The sequence below is a fragment of the Microcaecilia unicolor genome, chromosome 1 (genome assembly GCF_901765095.1).
Source record: "Microcaecilia unicolor chromosome 1, aMicUni1.1, whole genome shotgun sequence".
Classification (NCBI taxonomy): Eukaryota; Metazoa; Chordata; class Amphibia; order Gymnophiona; family Siphonopidae; genus Microcaecilia; species Microcaecilia unicolor.
In genome coordinates, this window is record NC_044031.1 from 161,313,548 (window position 1) to 161,333,807 (window position 20,260).

A 20,260-nucleotide genomic window follows, 5' to 3' on the forward strand; every position below is an offset into this window, starting at 1 on the left:
CAATAAGTGCTCCCACATTAATTCAGTGTTAGCCATTAGTGTGCTCTAATTCAAACGTGCTAGCTGGTGGATGCCCATTCTCTGCTCATGACATGGCTCCTTGAAAAAAATATATATTAACATGATCTTAATGCACGCTAGCAGGCAAAATATTGCAAAACACTTAACACATTTTGCTGTAGCCCTGCTTTTCACATGTTAAGTGCATGTTAGGGCTTAACTCCCTTTAGTAAAAGGGACCCTAAGTTTGGTTCTTGCAGCATTGACTGTGGAGGGAAAATCTTTGAATCGAGCACAAAATCAACATAATACAACTCAATAAGGGTGAAAAGCTGCTTCAGAGGGGGTAACCTCTGATGTAAAGGTTCTTAGTGATAATGCAACGTAAGACAGAAATTTTAGAAAAACAATCCAGGCATTTAAATCTCTGGTTTTTTTTTTAAACTTCCCTATATTGAAAGCCCTAAGGAGATGTTCAAAAAATATCTTCAGGAGATTTTGTCTGTCACCGAGGAGGCAATTCCCCCTCTGAATAAGATAAACTGAATTTACTACTACTACTACTACTACTACTTAGCATTTCTATAGCGCTACAAGGCATACGCAGCGCTGTACAAACATAGAAGAAAGACAGTCCCTGCTCAAAGAGCTTACAATCTAATAGACAAAAAATAAATAAAGTAAGCAAATCAAATCAATTAATGTGAACGGGAAGGAAGAGAGGAGGGGGTAGGTGGAGGCGAGTGGTTACAAGTGGTTACGAGTCAAAAGCAATGTCAAAGAGGTGGGTTTTCAGTCTAGATTTAAAGGTGGCCAAGGATGGGGCAAGACGTAGGGGCTCAGGAAGTTTATTCCAGGCGTAGGGTGCAGCGAGACAGAAGGCGCGAAGTCTGGAGTTGGCAGTAGTGGAGAAGGGAACAGATAAGAAGGATTTATCCATGGAGCGGAGTGCACGGGAAGGGGTGTAGGGAAGGACGAGTGTGGAGAGATACTGGGGAGCAGCAGAGTGAGTACATTTATAGGTTAGTAGAAGAAGTTTGAACAGGATGCGAAAACGGATAGGGAGCCAGTGAAGGGTCTTGAGGAGAGGGGTAGTATGAGTAAAGCGACCCTGGCGGAAGATGAGACGGGCAGCAGAGTTTTGAACTGACTGGAGAGGGGAGAGGTGACTAAGTGGGAGGCCAGCAAGAAGCAGATTGCAGTAGTCTAAACGAGAGGTGACAAGGGTGTGGATGAGGGTTTTGGTAGAGTGCTCGGAAAGAAAGGGGCGGATTTTACGGATGTTGTAAAGAAAGAAACGACAGGTCTTGGCGGTCTGCTGGATATGAGCAGAGAAGGAGAGAGAAGAGTCAAAGATGACCCCAAGGTTTCGAGCTGAATGTACTTGAATGTAAACCTATGCGACTATAAACCAGAATTGGGGGGGGGGGGGGGGAATGTTAACTCTAACATAAACCAAAGTTTTATATTCAAGTATTCCTCCCTCTTCCCCATGACATAATCTCTAAGAATGAGCTTTGAATTTTCTATTCTGCTCTCCCTCTTCCCTTCCCCCACCCGGTGACCAGCATTTCTCTCCCTCTCCTACCCCCCCCCCCCACCCTTCCCATAGTGACCGCCATTCCTCTTCTTACCGGTACCGCCTTTTTGATGACTGCCACTGACACAAAGGTTATTGTGTTGGGCCAGAATGGGGCCTCCAGCATCTGCCCCTTCCTCTTCTTGTTGTGGAAGAATATTAGGGGCCCTTTTACAAAGCTGCGGTAAGCACTAATGCGTGCTTACCGCAGCAAGATATCCCGTGGTAATTTTAGGATGCGCGTATGCTACCCATGTGCTAAAAATAAAGTTTTATTCACGGTGGGGGCAGAGAGTGGGCATGTTCTGCACCAATCAGTTAGCGCAGATTTATTGTCCTCTTTGTGACTCAGGACCATTGGGGTCTTTTGTTATGATGTGCTTGTAATTTTGACCTAGTAAACCTGTCCATATACACTATCCTGCAATTGGGCGGGAAAAGCACAGAGTTAGCAACCCTGGTGCACCTACACATGGGCACATCAATGCCAACCTTACACTAGAATTCTTTAATGGAATCTTGGCACTGAGATGGTGTAAGAGAGTTGGCGCTATGTGCTATTTCCTGGGAGTTCATGGTCAAGCCACTTCCTTGGGTTTTAAACAAGTCCAGAGAAAGGGTCAATATAATCTTGATTTTTCCACCTTTCAATTGCTGATTCAATGTACTTACATTACTGACGGCTTGATTTTTGTTGATCAATCCGTCAGATTGCAATCAAAAGGAACAAATAAGCAATAAGAATGATTTTGGTCATTTAACAGGCATGCAGATCTCAGACTGGTCAGGCCTGGTTTTTGGCACTAATAGAATCTCATATGAAAAAAAAAATTGGATTTCTTCTGGGTGGGGCTTTACCTGAAAAGAACATTATCAATTCAAACTTATTTTTTTTCAGTCTTTTACCAAACATTGACAAAAGTTTTCTCTTACAACAAAGGGAAAGGGGATGAGTTTTGACATACCACCTTTCTGTGATTACAATCAAAATGGTTTACATATTGTATACAGGAAGGTATTTTGTACTTGGGGAAATGGAGGGTTAAAGTGACTTGCCCAGAGTCGCAAGGAGCTGCAGTAACCATTAGGCTACTCTTCCACACAAGGTGCATTAGTGACTTTCTCTCATGTTTAAATGGAATCTTCCTCACAAAAAAAAAAACCTCCAGAGGTCTAATCAGATAAACAGTTAAACATGCAGCACCAACACAGTCTCAAAAAAGTTAATGTACTTTACTTCCTCGCCATGAGTATTTTTCCTTTTTTTACATTTACACACATCTGTTTTCCGACCTCCCCTCGCATTTAACTCCCACTCATCAGAGTCTGATCCTCAATTTTAAGCTCTATTCATGTACTATGTGCATCAGTCTGATCACAGTAAACAAATCTGTTCTAGGGGTCTCACAGCCATTCCGGCTTTCAGAATATCCTCAATGAATATGTACTTTCTAATGAAATCACCACCTCCTATTTAATATTAAGATATGAAAACTTTATTTTACAAACAACCTTATCTAAAAGAATTTTTAAACCTGCACTAAATACTTATTTTTGTTTCATAGGTTGTTGAGTATCATTTATAACAATCATTAATCTATTAGTCACACAACTGTATTTAGTACAGGTTTCAAAATTCTTTTATATAAAGTTGTTTGTAAAATAAAGTTTTCATATCTTGATATTGAACAGGAAGTGGTGATTTTATTAGAAAGATTAGAAATTGTAGGACCACTTTAATTAGATTGTGAACCCAACTGACTGATCTGATTTGACCAATTAATATGTACGAGATAGATTTGCAAGTGCTACCTTCACTGCATGCAGATTAGCTCAGGCATATTCATTCTGGATATCCTGAAAACTGAACCAGCTGGGGGTCTTTGGACAGATTTGGAAGCACCTGTTCTACAAGGTTTAGATTACTGCAGCAATTCAATTTACTTAGGAATATTCAGTTCAAATATTGCCAACATTAAGACCTAAAACAACTAATGTGTCTCATCTTCATAGACAGCGGCAATGAGAAAATGAGTGAATAGGAAACCTGCTGAGTAAGATCAGAAGACAAGTAGAGTAAACAAACACCTCCAGGAAATGGCACTTCTTTGTGTACTTTTCACCATTTCACACACCCTAAATGTTTGCTGTATTAATACTCTGCTTTAATCCCATTCCTAACCATGCTTCCTTTGATAAAGATGTCTCAGTCAAGGTTATCTCATTTTCGCCAGGGAAGTGACAGATACCCAGCATCCTGGGGCACATCGGCAGTTCATACAAGGGCAGGAACAGGGTGAAAAGTGGTTCTGTAAAACACAGTAATCAGTTTCACTGCATTCTAGCAAACCTTGTTGCACCACAGTTATTTCTTCATAGAGAAAGGGCTGTCAATTACGGTTGTAGCTGTCTAATTACCCACATTAGTGAAAAGTACGCACATCGTATACTGTCGCTTTGTACCTTCCCATGAAAGCCGTTATACATATTCACACTTGCAATTTAGTACACACCACTTTTTAGCCTTATAATACATGAACACATCTGAATTTCGGTGGTACAACCAACAGAAATCCATTTAAAACTGTGTAACTGCAAACACGCTCACACACCACCCCTGGGAAACAAACCTTCAAACAGCCAGAAAGGTTAGGCGAATGCACATAGTATGTGCACAATTTTACCTGCATATATGGTTAAATTATTCTCTGTGCTCCTCTGTACAGCATCATGTGCATCTGGCATGCATTGCACAAATGATGATAGTGATAACAACATCAACTGCAACGCTATCACTAGAAACCAAGACTGAAAGTTGTCTTCTTCTGACTGAATAGATACGGATGGGCTGGAGTGCAAATTTTAACGGGCTTCGATGTTAACTTCAGAAGTTTTAGTACAAGGACAGTGCTGGGCAGACTTCTACGATCTGTGCCCTGAAAATGGCAATGACAAATCAAACTCGGGTATAAATATAAAGTATCGCATACCATGTATAATGACTTTATCTTGTTGGGCAGACTGGATGGACCGTACAGGTCTTTATCTGCCATCATCTACTATGTTACAGTGTAGAAGCAGTGTTCGGTCCTAGAGCACCCTCTTACTGGTCAGGTTTTCAGAATATCCACAATGATTATGCATGGAAAGATTTGCATGGAGGAAGCGTATGCAAATAAAGTTCATGCATATTCATTGTGGATATCCTGAAGATCTGACTGGCAAGGGGGTACTCCAGGACCGACTTGGGAAACACTGGTGTAGGACTCACGAAAGCAGTGACCATTCACATGTACTGTAATTTGGATCATTGCTTCTCAACCACTGTACCATAAGACTTGCCCCAGAGAAACCTCCCTCCCTCCTACTTTGCTCCCCTCAATCCAGACAGTGAGATGGCAGACAGATAACTGCAGCATGGATCCTTGGGACCTGTGCGTGTGTGTCCAGCATCTGCCGGTCTCCCTCCAACCTACAAAGTCGCTTTGGAGGGAGCGGCACAGAACGATACTGAGTGTCTATTCGAGCTATGAGGCCCTGTGCTGCCATTTTCTCTCTGTGTGTGTGGGGGGTTGTTTTGTATTTTTAATGCCATAGACTCAGGCAGGACTGCAGGGCAGAAAGGTACAAGAGGGGAGATGGAAGAAAGATTGGCAGAGATGCTGGCATGGGGATGTAGAAGGGGATATCTGAGGAGATGCTGGGCATGGAGCAGAGAGAGATGGAAAGCTATAGATAGCAGCAGTATTAAAGGTCGATTAAATTTCAGTTTCAGTTTTGGTGCCAAAACTGACTCGAAATCCATGTTTGGCTTTGTTTTGGTTTCAGCTGAAAAGGCCTGTACATTTTTAGCGGAACCAAATCGGTGCTGCACAGTCCCCACTCCCTCTCTCCTCCTCCCTGATGAAAAAAGCCCCCCGATGGAAGTCCTGGGAGTCATTTTGAGGCAGGCTGAGTGGGGATCGTTCCTGCCCCACTAGCCACTAATGAGTCCAACATGATAAGCCGAGGAGGAGGCTGCTACTGACAGGTGGATCTGGGAGGGGTCTATTTTTGGTCTGGTGGGGGTTGTTTGTTGGGGTCATCAGGAACTGAAGATCCTGGTTTCGGTCGGTCTCTAACTAGGATCACATTTAGGCTCATAAATCTAGGCAAATGAATGTCACGCCTAAAGCTCCTAAATTATCATGAATTTTTCAGCTGAACACTTAGAGGCATATTTTCAAAGCACTTTGTGAGGCTAAGTTCCATAGGTTTCTATGGAACTTTGGGAGGCTAAGTGCTTTGAAAATGAGCCTGTTAGTATCTTATGTTAGGCTGCCCGGACTCTTTGAATATTGAGCCAGTTATCATTATCATCATCGTCATGGTGTTCCAAATGAACGTTTATGAAAGGTGAAAGCAATTGAGCCAAACTGCTAGTTTAGTAATGTATTCCTATCACAGATTCCATCGCAATCAGCCATCTGTCAATAAGTAAAAGCAAAGAAGAGGAACAGAACCCTGATCTAACATCCTAATGACACTCTTACCACTCATGTTTGCACCTCATTGGCCATCTGCCCTCAATGTCTGTCTGTGGACTTCACTGTAAACTCCAGAGAGTAGGGACAGTTTCTTCTTGTTTCTATACAGAGCTGCACGTGCACACTGTATATCACTGCAGAAATGATCCAGACTAGTAGTATCAGTAACATAGGTACCTACTAAACGGAACTTGAAATTTCCCTTCAGGTATGACAACAAATAACACTCCTCCGATTAACCAGCCAAAGGGCACTGTTGACATACCAAACAGTGTAAAACTGTTTTAACAATGGGAAAGGTAAAATATTATAAAACAAGTGATTAAAAAAATTATAAAATTAAGAACACGCATTCACAGTCCCTGAGGGGAAGGCACGTCAGCCATCACACAACAGTACCAGGCAGTCTCAAGGGTTCACACATAGCACACAGTGAAAAGAGCTGTGGTCTCCAGTCTTGGGCCTAGAACTACCATTGCAATGGTTCAGAGATGGGAGGAGGAAGTTATAAACCAGAGGATGATCTAGGTAGTTGTGAATTAAGACTTATGGTACCATATACTAAGTAGGGGCTAGAAACCCAAACGCAGCAAGAAAAAATATCTATATCAATATGTGAATGCTGAAGACTTATGATATTATGCAAGAGCTGCCCTTTTTTAAAAAAAAGGTTTTAGCTCCGTAGTTTCTATGTTATGAAGGACAATTCAAAATTAATTGTAACTGCTGGGCCAAATCCCCCTCTGGCAGCCATCACAATGCATAAGATTTGAATTCTAAACATAACCAAAGGCTGGGTTTTCTGTTTCCAGCATACTTGGGTTGACATTTCCAAACATAGTGCACTAATAAAACATCTGGAATCATCTTGATTCTTATGCTGCTCATTTCTTATCCAGCTGTATCGGCAGCACTTTTATTATTATTGTTCTGTTTTCAGCACTGTGGTTGCCGCTGGATCCTTTGGGTGCCTGAACCTTCATTTGCATCTATCATCAATTTCTGCATTCATTATCCTTGTCTTTAGTATAGTCTCTGTTAATTCACCCACCACTGAACTGAGGCTAACAATTACATACTACCAGTCACAGCAACATAGCCTCCACTGTATGCAAATAAATTTGAAATAAATTCTGAAACCCTGACCTGGAGGGGGCCGAGGTTGGACTCCCCTGCTCGACAGCTTCCTTGCCACAGGAATGGGTTTGTGATCATATTTCAGGTACTTAATCTCCTGTGTCTCTCCTTTCCTGTACAGTATAATATTTAAGTCTTCAATTCCCATCTCACCTGCCTTTTGTTGCAGACCAGACCCACACTCTCTTAACGGCTTTTAGCATATATCTGACCTTTCTGAGATACAAAAGCTCCACAGCTGAGACAGGCTTCACCAATGATCACTTTTTTTTTTTTTTTTTTACTAGTTAAGCCTCTTCCTATACAATCAAACATCCATCTGGCTCTAGCTATCACCTCAAGATCAAACACTGTCACCCTGGATTCTCTATCCTAATTTGTAGCCCAATTGAATGAGCCTGCACTTTTTTGCACTGCATTTCTGTTAACATAAGAACATACCAGCCATACTGGGTCAAATCAATGGTCCATCCAGCCCAGTATCCCTTTTCCATCAGTGGCCAATCCAGGTCTCAAGTACCTGGCAGAAACCCAATTAGTAGAACCAGCCTGTCATTCACCAGCTTTTTAAGATCATTTCTCATTCTCTCTGCTCCCTTGAGGGTGCCTACTCTGCTGGGTACTCCACTATCCATGGCAAAAATCTGAATGAAACTGGATGAACGATTTAAAAGTTTTTTTTCTGGGTGACACACTTACAGGAAGAACAAACTACATACCAACACAGTAGATGATGGCAGAAAAAAAAAACCTGAACAGTCCACCCAATCTGCCCAATAAGATAAACTCATAGCATGTTTGCAATATTGTAGTGAAAAGTATACAGTGTTCACACAGCTGATTGTTACCAGCGCATTGCCATTAAAATGGTCTTTCTAAAGACCAGTCCTATGCTCACCAAAGCAGATTCCCAGTGTTTCATTTCAACATCATTTTGGAAACCACACCTGAGGCAGGCACTTTGTGCCAAATTACGGTGCCATGTCGGGCTCTGCATAGTTTTGTAAGTACCAACAATAAAGTGCTTTCCTTGCCATTTTCAGGGCACAGACCGTAGAAGTCTGCTCGGCATTGGCCTTATTTCCCCAATTACTGGAATTACTGTAGTTCTGTTTTGCCTCCATTCTCTTTCCATATAGGAATACTTTGTGATTACACCATGCATTTTATAATTCTGTTACCATTTTCATCACCAACTGACAGACATACTGATTTGCCAAGTCCAGTTTCCCTGTAGGGAAAGTAGATTCCAAATATCAAAATGGCATAACAGGGGCCCTTTTACTAAGTGGCAGTAAGTACTAATGCGTGTTATTGCGCACTAAAAGGCACAACCCTGGGAAACACTAAGGCGTGGAATCGGCACATGCTAAAAAATAGGTTTTACTTTTTAGAGTGGAGGGAATGATGGAGGCAGAGGAGCAGGCGTGCCCTGCACTAATTGAAAAGCGCAGGTAAATCACCACGCACTGCCTGATTAGTGCAGGGTTAGTGCATGAGCCCTTGCCACCTGGTAAATAGGTGGCAGTAAGGGCTCACACGCTAATTGGGAAATTAGCATGTGGCCATCAATGGGTAAATAAAAACTGCATGCACATAGGAAAACAGTGAAGATGACTTGAAAGGAAAAACTAAGTGCAGTTCAGCTTTTCCTACATGAGTATGCAGATGTGGAATGCACTACCAACTCATCTAAAAACGATAAACGAACTAAATAGTTTCCGCAAAGCTCTGAAAACCTTCCGCAAAGCTCTGAAAACCTCTCTCTTTAACAAGGCCTACCACGAGAACCCATAACTAAATACAACACAACACCTAAACACCCTCTATCCAGATTGTCTTACTCTACAATTCCTTGACCAAATCCTCTTGCTCTACTTTCTAACACCAACTGTATTATTGACCCTGTTATGGCGATGCCATAACAGATCTTTGTAAGCCACATTGAGCCTGCGAATAGGTGGGAAAATGTGGGATACAAGTGCAATAAATAAATAATAATAGTATGATAATTTCCAAACATAATATGCAGTAACTGTAAAATCTCTGTTAACAGTTGGGATGTTTTGGGGAAGGTTCCCAAAAAATTAATGCAGAGAACAAGTCTCCACCATGTGTTCACTGTACAGCAGTTAACATGTGATGAAGTTAGCTACACCCTGCTCTGTGTTATCTGCTGCATGAACACAGTTCCTGCCCATTCCCTGCCCCAAAATATTTCCTGTGTTAGCTGTTTAATATGAGAGTTCGCGTGCTGCACTTTTAATTCATAGCAATTATCGCATTAAATAATTAACACAGCTTGGTGTACAGGCCCTATAATGTATTATAGAAACAAAGTTTTATTTTTAAGTAGAATTCAAAGAGAACACAGAACAGCAAAGTTGTTCTATAAATTTGTGGGTGGGCCTATAAAAATGCATCATGGACAATGGGTCATGTGTTTGACAGTGGGGGAAAGAAAACAAAAGGCAACACCCTCTCTCCTACCAATAATACCAAGTATACCGCTCCATTTATTATTCTTGGGCTCTCTAAGGCTCTTGGCAGCTAAATTACTTCATAATAAGAGGCAACATAGTGTGGACCTGGCAAGAGCCATCTGATAAGAAATTGAGAAGAAGCTGATGATATTGAGAATATCTATGAGAATGGTGCACCCCTCCCCCCGCCCCCCCCAGTTCAGAAGGGAGTATTACAAGTTCAATGTTAGAATGGAGAACAGGATGAAAAATTGAACAATTTAAGCCTGTTTTGTAATTAATGTCCTATCCAGTTGCTGGAAGCTGTCACTAAGGCTAAGCATATCTAACATGTGAAAGAACAAGGAACTGAGAATGATATACCCCCTTAACCTATATATCTCTGGACCCCTGAGCATGCAGATGTGTTCTGAACACATGTGCTAGCTGCAAAGAGTTCAATATTCTAAAATAGCCAGATTCTTTACTGGAATTGCTTACTGCCATTGAACTTTGCCCTGAATCCCCACCGACCTGCTGATGGTAACAGAATATAACCTGAACCGATTATCCATAGCTTGTGTCTTATGAGTTATGATGTAAAACTATTGTCCTGTTAACCTACGACTTAATCCTTTTCTAATAAAAAGGGCAAAGGTGTCTGAGTGGGGTGAGAAAGTGCTGGTAAAGATCCACTGTGATTATGTGGAACCTGCGACTCTTTCTCTAAGGCTTTTGCAATATACTGGCTATAACTTTTGGTGTGTGTGTGAATTTCTTTCCCTTGACCTCTCCCAGGGATGGGAGACAAGAGCCGGATGGGTAGTCTTCCCAGGTCAGGGTCTAAAGCAAACAATATCATTAATTCTAACCTGGTTGAGGTTGCTATTAAACAAATGCCACTAGTCAGAACACCTCTTGACTGCTTTTGGGAAACAAGCTGGTGGTTTTCCATTCAGTTCCTGGATAATAGGTATTCACAGTACTGAAGCCCAATCAAAATCTGCCCCCCTGTTGACACAATTAGTGGTAGTCTCAGCAGAGAGACCAAAGATTTTGCAGGTATAAAGACTAAATAACTCCACCAACCCTAGAGGTGGTCCCTCCAGAAGAGGCTGGAGCATGACTATTCACCGATGGTCCTCGAGACCAACCAACAGCTGGGTTTTCAGAATGCCCCAATGAATAGGCATGAAATAGATTTGCTACAATGGAGTTGTTACGTAATCAAACAGGTGGCAAAAGTGTAAAGGAAGGCCTCCCAAATAAAAAATCACAAAGAGGTCCAGGAGAAGGAATCCATCTCAGAATATATGGGAGTAGTTATAAAGGAGGACTCTCCTTCTCCGAGGCCTCCCCCTCCTTACAACAGAGGGGCTGCATGGATAGAATACCACTGTTACAAACTTCTCCTTTGCCTATTCATGAAGAAAATTCTGAAAAAAAACCCCGACCTGTTTGTGGCCCTGGAGGACTGGAAAAGAATACTAATAGGCAAGAGTCATGCTTATAGTGTGTCATGCAGAAGCTTCCACTGGTGTTCACACTGTACCTTCTTATCTGTTCCCTTCTCCACTACTGCCAACTCTAGACTTCGCGCCTTCTGTCTCGCTGCACCCTACGCCTGGAATAAACTTCCTGAGCCCCTACGTCTTGCCCCATCCCTGGCCACCTTTAAATCTAGACTGAAAGCCCACCTCTTTAACATTGCTTTTGACTCGTAACCACTTGTAACCACTTGCCTCCACCTACCCTCCTCTCCTCCTTCCTGTACACATTAATTGATTTGATTTGCTTACTTTATTTCTTGTCTATTAGATTGTAAGCTCTTTGAGCAGGGACTGTCTTTCTTCTATGTTTGTGCAGCGCTGCGTATGCCTTGTAGCTCTATAGAAATGCTAAATAGTAGTAGTAGTACCTAATGCTGTAGTAAGTGAAGGACTTAATTTTAAATCTTGTCAATTCAATATCTATCATAAGCATTACAGGAACTGTAAAACTCAGACCAACCCTCATTCCATTGTAGTGCATAGGTTATATCTCCCAATAATAATAACCCCAATTTAGAATAGCAGAATATATACACCATGAAAAAGGGCACAAACTGCAATGACCCGGTCAAGGCAGAGGGTGCAATGGAGAGCAGTGGCCCAATCAACCAGGACCACCTTACCTCAGTGGACCAGGGTTGGATGGGGAATGCTATCTGAAGGTAGAATACTTCGCAGAGAGGGTAGAGCCCCAGGACTAAGCAGCCAACTGAATGAAGGAGGAACTCAGAGAGAGAGAGAGAGCGAGCGAGCGAGAGACTGGTGAAGTAAACCTGGAATGTGTATATATCAAAGGCACCCCATGAAGACAACAGGAAATCAAAGAGTTGGAATGACAAAAGTGTCTCTTCTGTATCCACATGCTGTCTGGTGAAGTAAAGTAGTATCAAAGACCATGATTGGTCTTGAGAAAGGGAAGTATTTCCATTCAACATTTTTTTTGTTGATTCTTTAAAAGATATCACAGTCTAAGTTTCCTGGTTTCCAGGGCGCAACAGAAATATTTATTTATTTCTTACATTTGTATCCCACATTTTCCCGCATAGCAGTAGGCTCAATGTGGCTTACAGGCTCCGGAGAGGAGAGTACCAACTCCGGGAATATATACAGAGTATAATATGAAAAACAAAATACATACATTTATGCCCACATATAGTTATTACTCTACCAAAACCCTCATCCACACCCTTGTCACCTCTCGTTTAGACTACTGCAATCTGCTTCTTGCTGGCCTCTCACTTAGTCACCTCTCCCCTCTCCAGTCAGTTCAAAACTCTGCTGCCCGTCTCATCTTCCGCCAGGGTCGCTTTACTCATACTACCCCTCTCCTCAAGACCCTTCACTGGCTCCCTATCCGTTTTCGCATCCTGTTCAAACTTCTTCTACTAACCTATAAATGTATTCACTCTGCTGCTCCCCAGTATCTCTCCACACTCGTCCTTCCCTACACCCCTTCCCGTGCACTCCGCTCCATGGATAAATTCTTCTTATCTGTTCCCTTCTCCACTACTGCCAACTCCAGACTTCGCGCCTTCTGTCTCGCTGCACCCTACGCCTGGAATAAACTTCCTGAGCCCCTACGTCTTGCCCCATCCTTGGCCACCTTTAAATCTAGACTGAAAGCCCACCTCTTTAACATTGCTTTTGACTCGTAACCACTTGTAACCACTCGCCTCCACCTACCCTCCTCTCTTCCTTCCCATTCACATTAATTGATTTGATTTGCTTACTTTATTTATTTTTTGTCTATTAGATTGTAAGCTCTTTGAGCAGGGACTGTCTTTCTTCTATGTTTGTGCAGCGCTGCGTATGCCTTGTAGAGCTATAGAAATGCTAAATAGTAGTAGTAGTAGTAGAAATGGAAAAATCTTCTCAATTATACAAAAGAGAATTTCTTCTGTTTCATAAATCTCTCTCTCATGGATTATGCTTTTGGTCTTCATTATTTAGTTGCAGTTTTTTTATTTCACGCAGTGTGTGTTTTTCCCTGTTTCCTAGGTTAATATGGGAATACCAGAATACTTAGTTTTTCTCAGATGCTGCATGTTCCTGGACATGCTTCTAAATTCTAAATGTGCCAACATGCAGTGCAGAGACAGGTTTGTAATGGATTGGATACAGTACCTCCATTCACCTACCAGAGTTAAATCAGTGCCAGGGTAATGGATCGAGAGGTCATTTATTAGAGTCCAATGCAAACCTCTTTCTGTAAGATTCATACTGGCAGGCTTCAATGACAGATCATCTTTAAGCTGATCCAGCTGCCCAATCTCCCCACCACATTCCCCCCCTACTGTGCTTCTCCTGGAAATCAATGTTTCCAAACATTTGAATGATATTTGGAACATCTACCCTCAATTGCAACTGGGTTGGAAACAACTTTTCCAAAAAATCATTTTGCTATTGCATCACTGACCATAAGTTCTCCGCTTCTAATGAAAACAGCACTGAAAGACCAGTTGGCCCATCCAGTCTGCCCAGTTATTCCTGTCCATGCTATGAATATACCCAGTTTGGAGACTCCCAGTCTCACTCCCTAGAAAAACGTGTCCATTATTTCTGAAACATACATATAAACAAAAGACAATTTTGGTAAGAAATGATAATAAAATAAAAAATACATTTCTTTTAGGGGGAGATAGTTTATCATTGGACAGGAACAACCCCCCCCCCCCCCCCCCCGCTCTTTACCCCTTTCTCTGCAGTTTATCAACAGGAAAGAAGAAATAGCAGATAATCGTTTAAGATTGCTACCCAGTTTGAGTGTATGGACTCACTAACTCTGAAACATGGGGCTGAAATGGATTTGACCGTGTGTACTGACGCCAGTGCACAGCTATCTTTGGTCTTGATTTGTGATGAGCTCTGTAATAAAGCTTAAGGCTAGGAACATCTGTACACCCAGTGCATTCAGAAATGAGGACAAGCGGGAAAAGGGCCACGAAATAGAAAAGGTAAAGCCATGAATCCTCATTAGTGAAACCAAAGTCGAGCAACAATCACGGTACCAGACTGGAAAGTGATTCTTCACCCACACTGTGTAGGCATAGCTGGAGAGCAACCAACATTATCTAACAGCTGTAACACCAAAGGGAAAAATCAATCCCCTCACTCCTGACAGAGGAAGTCAAATTTTCCTCCTCTTACTTTACATCTTTGGCCTGCCAATGACAAAATAATTTATTACATCAAATAGTATGCCTATCTGAAGCACTCTAGAGACCAAACTTTTTCCCCCTATGAGTACAATGAGCACTATGCCGCTCACTCTATGTTTGGTTTTATTGCTGAAGGCTCGAGAGCATTCCAGCTGGGTACAGAGACTGTAGCAATCCATGGGATATTTATTTAGACATTTATACCCCACATTATCTCGAACATACTCGAGTTCAATGCGACTTACAATAAACAAAATGACAGGCAAGGTTACAATCCCATAAACAAAACAAGTAAGCGCAAAGTCAGGTAGCCTATAGGAAATCCATAGAAAACCACTCTCAAGTACAATTTGTCCTTTTCTCAGGCCAAACCTGACACCAGCTCCACATTTGACAAGACCCCCGGCCAAACAATCCAGGAAGCAAACTATAGAGTTATACAACTGCTCCATTCTATTTGCACCTGATGAAACAGAAACAGACAGTGCTTTCCCTGAAGGAAAAAAAAACCCCACCAAACAAAACCTGCATACGTGGGCTGAATGAAGCAGTACAGCAACCACAAGGACAGGCAATGCCAGCACGTTATTTATTCTTCCTTTATAAAAATCACACTGTCAGATTAAAAAAGAAAAATCTGCATTCAAAACAATCAGCAAACTTGTTAATGGAGCACATATATATGATTTAGATTTTACAGCGATTCACATTAGGGCAGAAATTTGGGGGACAGGCCAGTAGAGAACAGTTGGCATTTTCTGCCTTTGGAGAGACTGTGGAGCAGTTTACAGTCCATGTGATTTTTCCGCACGGAAGGGTGGCCACCTTTTCAAACTTTCACAAGCACAGCTACTGTCATTAAAGCTGAACACAGGCTGCAGACAACAGACACTGCCCACAAACATCCTACATGTGAAGAATCACAGACTGCATTGTGCTCATGCAACCCGAGCTGTCACATGAAGTGCACACCTAGAGCCTCCATGGCACAATAACAGAGGAGGCTGGCATGAAGCTCCAGTGAAAGGCACAACGCCACTCACAATACAACTCGTGCCAAAACAGGACTTAAAAAGAGCAGAAGTTGCTGGTCAACTCAGGGTTGGATGGCAGCAATGCAATAGTTAAGAAATTAGCCGCCCCCCCCCCCCCCCCAGCTCACTCCCTTAGTCACCAAGCAGAACCAAGAACTGCTCTGCCATCACATACCTCTGCCAGTTAATTAGTGTCATTAATTGAGACATCTCTATCCAGATCAGCTGAGAGAAGTCCACATTAAGAGCTGGGCAAGTTTACACATTGCAGTTAGCAGCAAGTATAAACACACACATACATCGGTGTCTTCTAGCACAGCATGGAAAAAACATTCATCACAAATGCATGGGTATCGCCTCCTGCTGGGATTTCCTTTTTGTGGCTGCAAATAGACCTTAGCATAGCTGGCTGAAGGCGTATTTAGAGATGCTTAGCAATACATTATATTTATGTCAATTTGCTAGGGGAGGGGGAAGAGGGTAGAGTTAGAATTATACTGTCCCTTACCTGTCTCTTTATCCTGAACCTCGTCCAGGTGCAAATCATTCAGGAGGTGCTCCAGGATCTTCTCTGGGGTTCCCGAGACCACCATGTATCTGTCGGAAAGCAGACAGTCCACAGAATCATCCTCTGTTGAAGACTGCGAGCGGCTGCTCCACTCATCCTCCTCATCTTCTTCGTCAATGTATTTAAAGTAAGGCACGTCAAAAGTGGGCAAGGAGAGTGTGGGACCTACGAAGGCTGCAGAATCTTTCCCCTCCAAACGGGGACCAAAGACCCTCAGTTTGGAACTGCCCATGGTGAGTGTTTTGGAACAAAAGGCATTTCCTAGATGCCGTGCTGTCCTACCATCTCTGCCCTCTCACTGCTAGCCAAACCCATCTGGCTGCTGGGAGCTCTGCAGTCAGCCTGCATGTGTGCCTCAGGAAAAAAAAAAAAAAAAGACACTTACCTCCAATCGTTTATGACACTCCCTGCTGTGGGGGTTGGGCTCTCGGATGACACTTTCTTTAACACTAGAACATCTTGGTCTTGCTCCTTCACTTGAATTGTACTGGTTTCGTCATCCTGCTTTAATTTAAAAAGAGAAAAAAGGAAAAAAAATTAAGCACATTGTGATAAAAAACAAACAAACCCCGATGAACTAGATTTTCTTCTTCAGAAATCTGCTCCCTGCTGCGGTTTTGCCCAGGATATATGTTAGGTAGCATCACAAAGCATCTGATTGTGAAATCTACATGTCTTGCACTGATAGTTATTTACATTAGGTACATAAAAGAATTCATTGTTCTCTTACTATGCTGGGTTTCCGCTGGCATCTCTACTCCATTGCTTCGCTTCACATGCCACCGATTTTAAAAGGTAAAGCACTGCAGGACTGCTCCGCATATCTTAACTAAAGTGAAAGAACCGCAGTGGCTGGCAAGAACTGAGGGTATTATCAATGCTGAATATTAGGCACCAGCTGGTAAAATCTCTGCATGGTTTTTTTTTTTTTTGGATGATGGTGGTGGAGGTGGGACACAAAACCATTTAGAATTAAGTTCACGATATGTTTTAATAGACATTAGAACACAGACCTATTGCTCTCTCTCTCTCTCTTTCCTTTTAATTTTGAGCTAGCCCGATATGTTTCGTGTGAGAGATGGAGACAGAAAAAAAAAAAAGGTCCAGCAAAAATAAGAAATAAAATATCACGCTTGTGGGGTACACATGTAAGCTGAGTTCTGCACAACCAGGGAAATCCGTTCCTTAAACGGAGAGAGAACTGATTCATTAGGGCTACCCAGCTGACCCTATATCCACTGACACAGCATTGTATGAGGCAGAGGTGGGGGAGGGGGAAGAGGGGGCTGCTGAGTCAGCAACATCCACAGACATGAACTCTATGCCCCAGACTATACTGCAACCTGTACATTTGCTGAGAATGGAGGGGGGGGGGGGGGGGGGGAAATGGGTACCTAAACGAGCAGCTCAACTTGCTGTTGGTTCCGATCCCCACCCTCCCACCCCAAAATTAGAAATAAATTAAATATCTGCCATGCTACAGTCGATCTAATTCATCTTTGCTTGTGTTTTTTCTCCAGCTGCTTGGAGAACACTTAGGGTTTAAATGGCAAAATATATCTAGAGAGAGAAAAGTATGCAGAATTGAGTGGTTAATCTAATGTATTTTAAAGTCAGGTTTTTAATGAAATTTACATACAGATCAACTAGATCTAACTAGTCTCACTGGTACACCAGACATTCTCAATAGAAATAAACGGAGAAGAATCACTTTGCACTTATCCTTATCTTTGTTCCACTAGTCACTCCGGCTATGGACATGTACAAGGCAAAGGTCCCCCCCCCCCCCCCCCAATACTTATCAGACTTTTTTTCTACTTGTTTCGCATATTCATTTTACAATAAAACATTTTGAACACAATTCACAGTGTTGGCAATACGTCCTAGCTTTTTTTTCTGAAATGCTCATGTAAATGTGTTGAAGATCAGGATACATCATATCCTATATAATAATTCTCACCACCAACATTCTAAGTGACTGCCTGTGTCCGTGGCTCCTGGAGTTCATGAGCTAGGCTCTGTAGCCAGGCTGACGTCACTCACAGCTGATTCCCAGGCAGGGGAAGGAGTAGGGAAACATGCGGAGCAACTTGCTCCGTGTGTTGCCCTACTCCTCCCCCTGCCTGAGAATCAGCTGTGAGTGCGCCGCTCCCTGCCACTTGCTCCGAGCAAGTGGCAGGGAGCGGCGCATCAAAAAACAACAAGCGCGGCACTGCAGACAGCCATCAGACAACCCCCCCCCCCTTGGCGCATCACCCAAGCCCCCCGGCATATCAAACCCCCCCTCCCCCCCCGAAGCACATCAACCCCCCTCCCCCCAAGCACATCAACCCCCTCGCCACCCGCAGCTGCCACTGGTAACGCTGTCCGGCCGCTGCTGCTTCTCCTGTTGAGCAGCAGCGGCCGCTACAAAAAGAAAAAGAGCAATAAATGTTTTTAAACATCAAGCACGGCACTGCAGACAGCCATCAGGCATTGGCTGTTGGCTCTGCAGCCGCTCCTCCTCTCGCCTCCTCGTCACTGCCCCTGGAGTAAGACCCCGGAGGAGCGCAGCAACTTGAGAGGCGAGAGGAGGAGCCGCTGCAGAGCTTGATGTTTAAAAACATTTATTACTCTTTTTCTTTTTGTAGCGGCCGCTGCTGCTCAACAGGAGACGCAGCAGTGGCCGGACAGATTTACCAGTGGCAGCTGCGGGTGGCGAGTGGTTTGATGTGAGGGGGGGAGAGGGGAGGGTCGCTGGACATGGGTGGCTGCAGGGGGGCAGGGGGAGAGGAGGGTCGCTGGACATGGATGGGTGGAGGTGGGGAGGGGGTCCTGAGACCAGAGAGGTGGGGTGGGGAGGGGGGGCACACACTCACTTACTGTCTCTCACATACACTCTCTCTGTCTATCAAACTCTATCTCTCTGTCACACACACACAGTCTCACACCCACAGACACTCCGTCTCTCACACACACTCTCTCTCTCTCTCTCTCTCTCTCTCTCAAACATACACACTCCGAGGAAAACCTTGCTAGCGCCTGTTTCATTTCTGTCAGAAACGAGCCTTTTTTTTACTAGTGTTTATATAATTCCTACCCAATTATTTATTTATTTAGATTTTGCTCACACCTTTTTCAGTAGCAGCTCAAGGTGAGTTACATTCAGGTACTCTGGATATTTGTCTGTTCCAGGAGGGCTCACAATCTAAGTTTGTACCTGAGGCAATGGAGGGTTAAGTGACTTGCCCAAGATCACAAGGAGCAGCAGTGGGATTTGAACCAGCCACCTCTGGATTGCAGACTGGTGCTCTAACCAGTAGGCCACTCCTCCAATCCTTATTACAGAGAAGGGAGGGACAAGTGAATGCATGATTTTCTGGCTTTCCCAGCCTTTAGGTTGAATTGTTAGGCTCAATAATGTGTGGGTGTGTGCGATCTTTGGATCTTTTTTCCTTGTTGTTGTTTGTTGCACTTTTTCTGTTTCTTCTAACTCATGGATTGGATTAGATGGTACAAGAGTTTGTCTTTTCTTTAAATTAGTTTTAATTCTTTGGACCTTTGAAGACCCTTTTTCCTACGTTATTTCTTAATTTGTGTTTGAAAATTGTTTAATAAAAAAGGAAAGGTTTTTTGAACATGTATTAAATCAATTTAGCGCACAGAAAATCTTTTGCGGAATCCTGGGGGGGAGGTTCTTTTACAAAGAAACGCTAGCGTTTTTAGTGCATGCTAGAGACACCCATATATTCCTATGAGTGTCTCTAAGCATTTAGTGCATGCTAATTTTTAGCGCGCCTTTGTAAAAGGACCCCCTAATAAATTAAGGGAATGTTTACTAATCTTCGCTAAGCAGCAAGTGTGGTTTTTACTACACAGCAGCCGACAGTGAAGGGATCCACACTAAACTATCACAATATAAAACTAGCCAGTGGGATAAAAATCCCATGTTACCTGCTGACTGTGGGTAGGGCAGAATCCGGACATGTTATGGGCAGTGGAATGGCGTGACCAGTCCTGCAGGCTAGCTGTTGTAACTGCCAAAGGCCCAGCTGCACTTAACACTTCAAGAGTTACCATTAAGTGCAGCTGTACTACTAGCATTCTTGTACCACGGCCATGTCTCTGCAGGGAAATACCTTTGATCTCTCCCAATCAGAACCCCCTATTCACAAGGCTAGACCTCCCCCTCCATACACACACATATTCAACCTCCTTGATCATGCCCTCCTATCTATCTGATTCCCCCAATCATTACCTCCTCCTC

At 43.1% G+C, this 20,260-nt stretch overlaps 1 protein-coding gene across 1 annotated transcript in view; it reads right to left on the reverse strand.

Annotated features, from left to right (window-relative positions):
• Positions 1-20,260, reverse strand: part of RAPGEF5 (Rap guanine nucleotide exchange factor 5) — a 416,429-nt gene that overhangs the window by 90,581 nt on the left and 305,588 nt on the right. Inside the window, exons 10-11 of the mRNA XM_030201755.1 lie at positions 16,400-16,518; positions 15,955-16,043 (exon numbers count right to left, since the gene is read on the reverse strand). Of these exons, the coding sequence (XP_030057615.1) occupies positions 15,955-16,043; positions 16,400-16,518 (208 nt within the window). The remainder of the gene's footprint in view (positions 1-15,954; positions 16,044-16,399; positions 16,519-20,260) is intronic.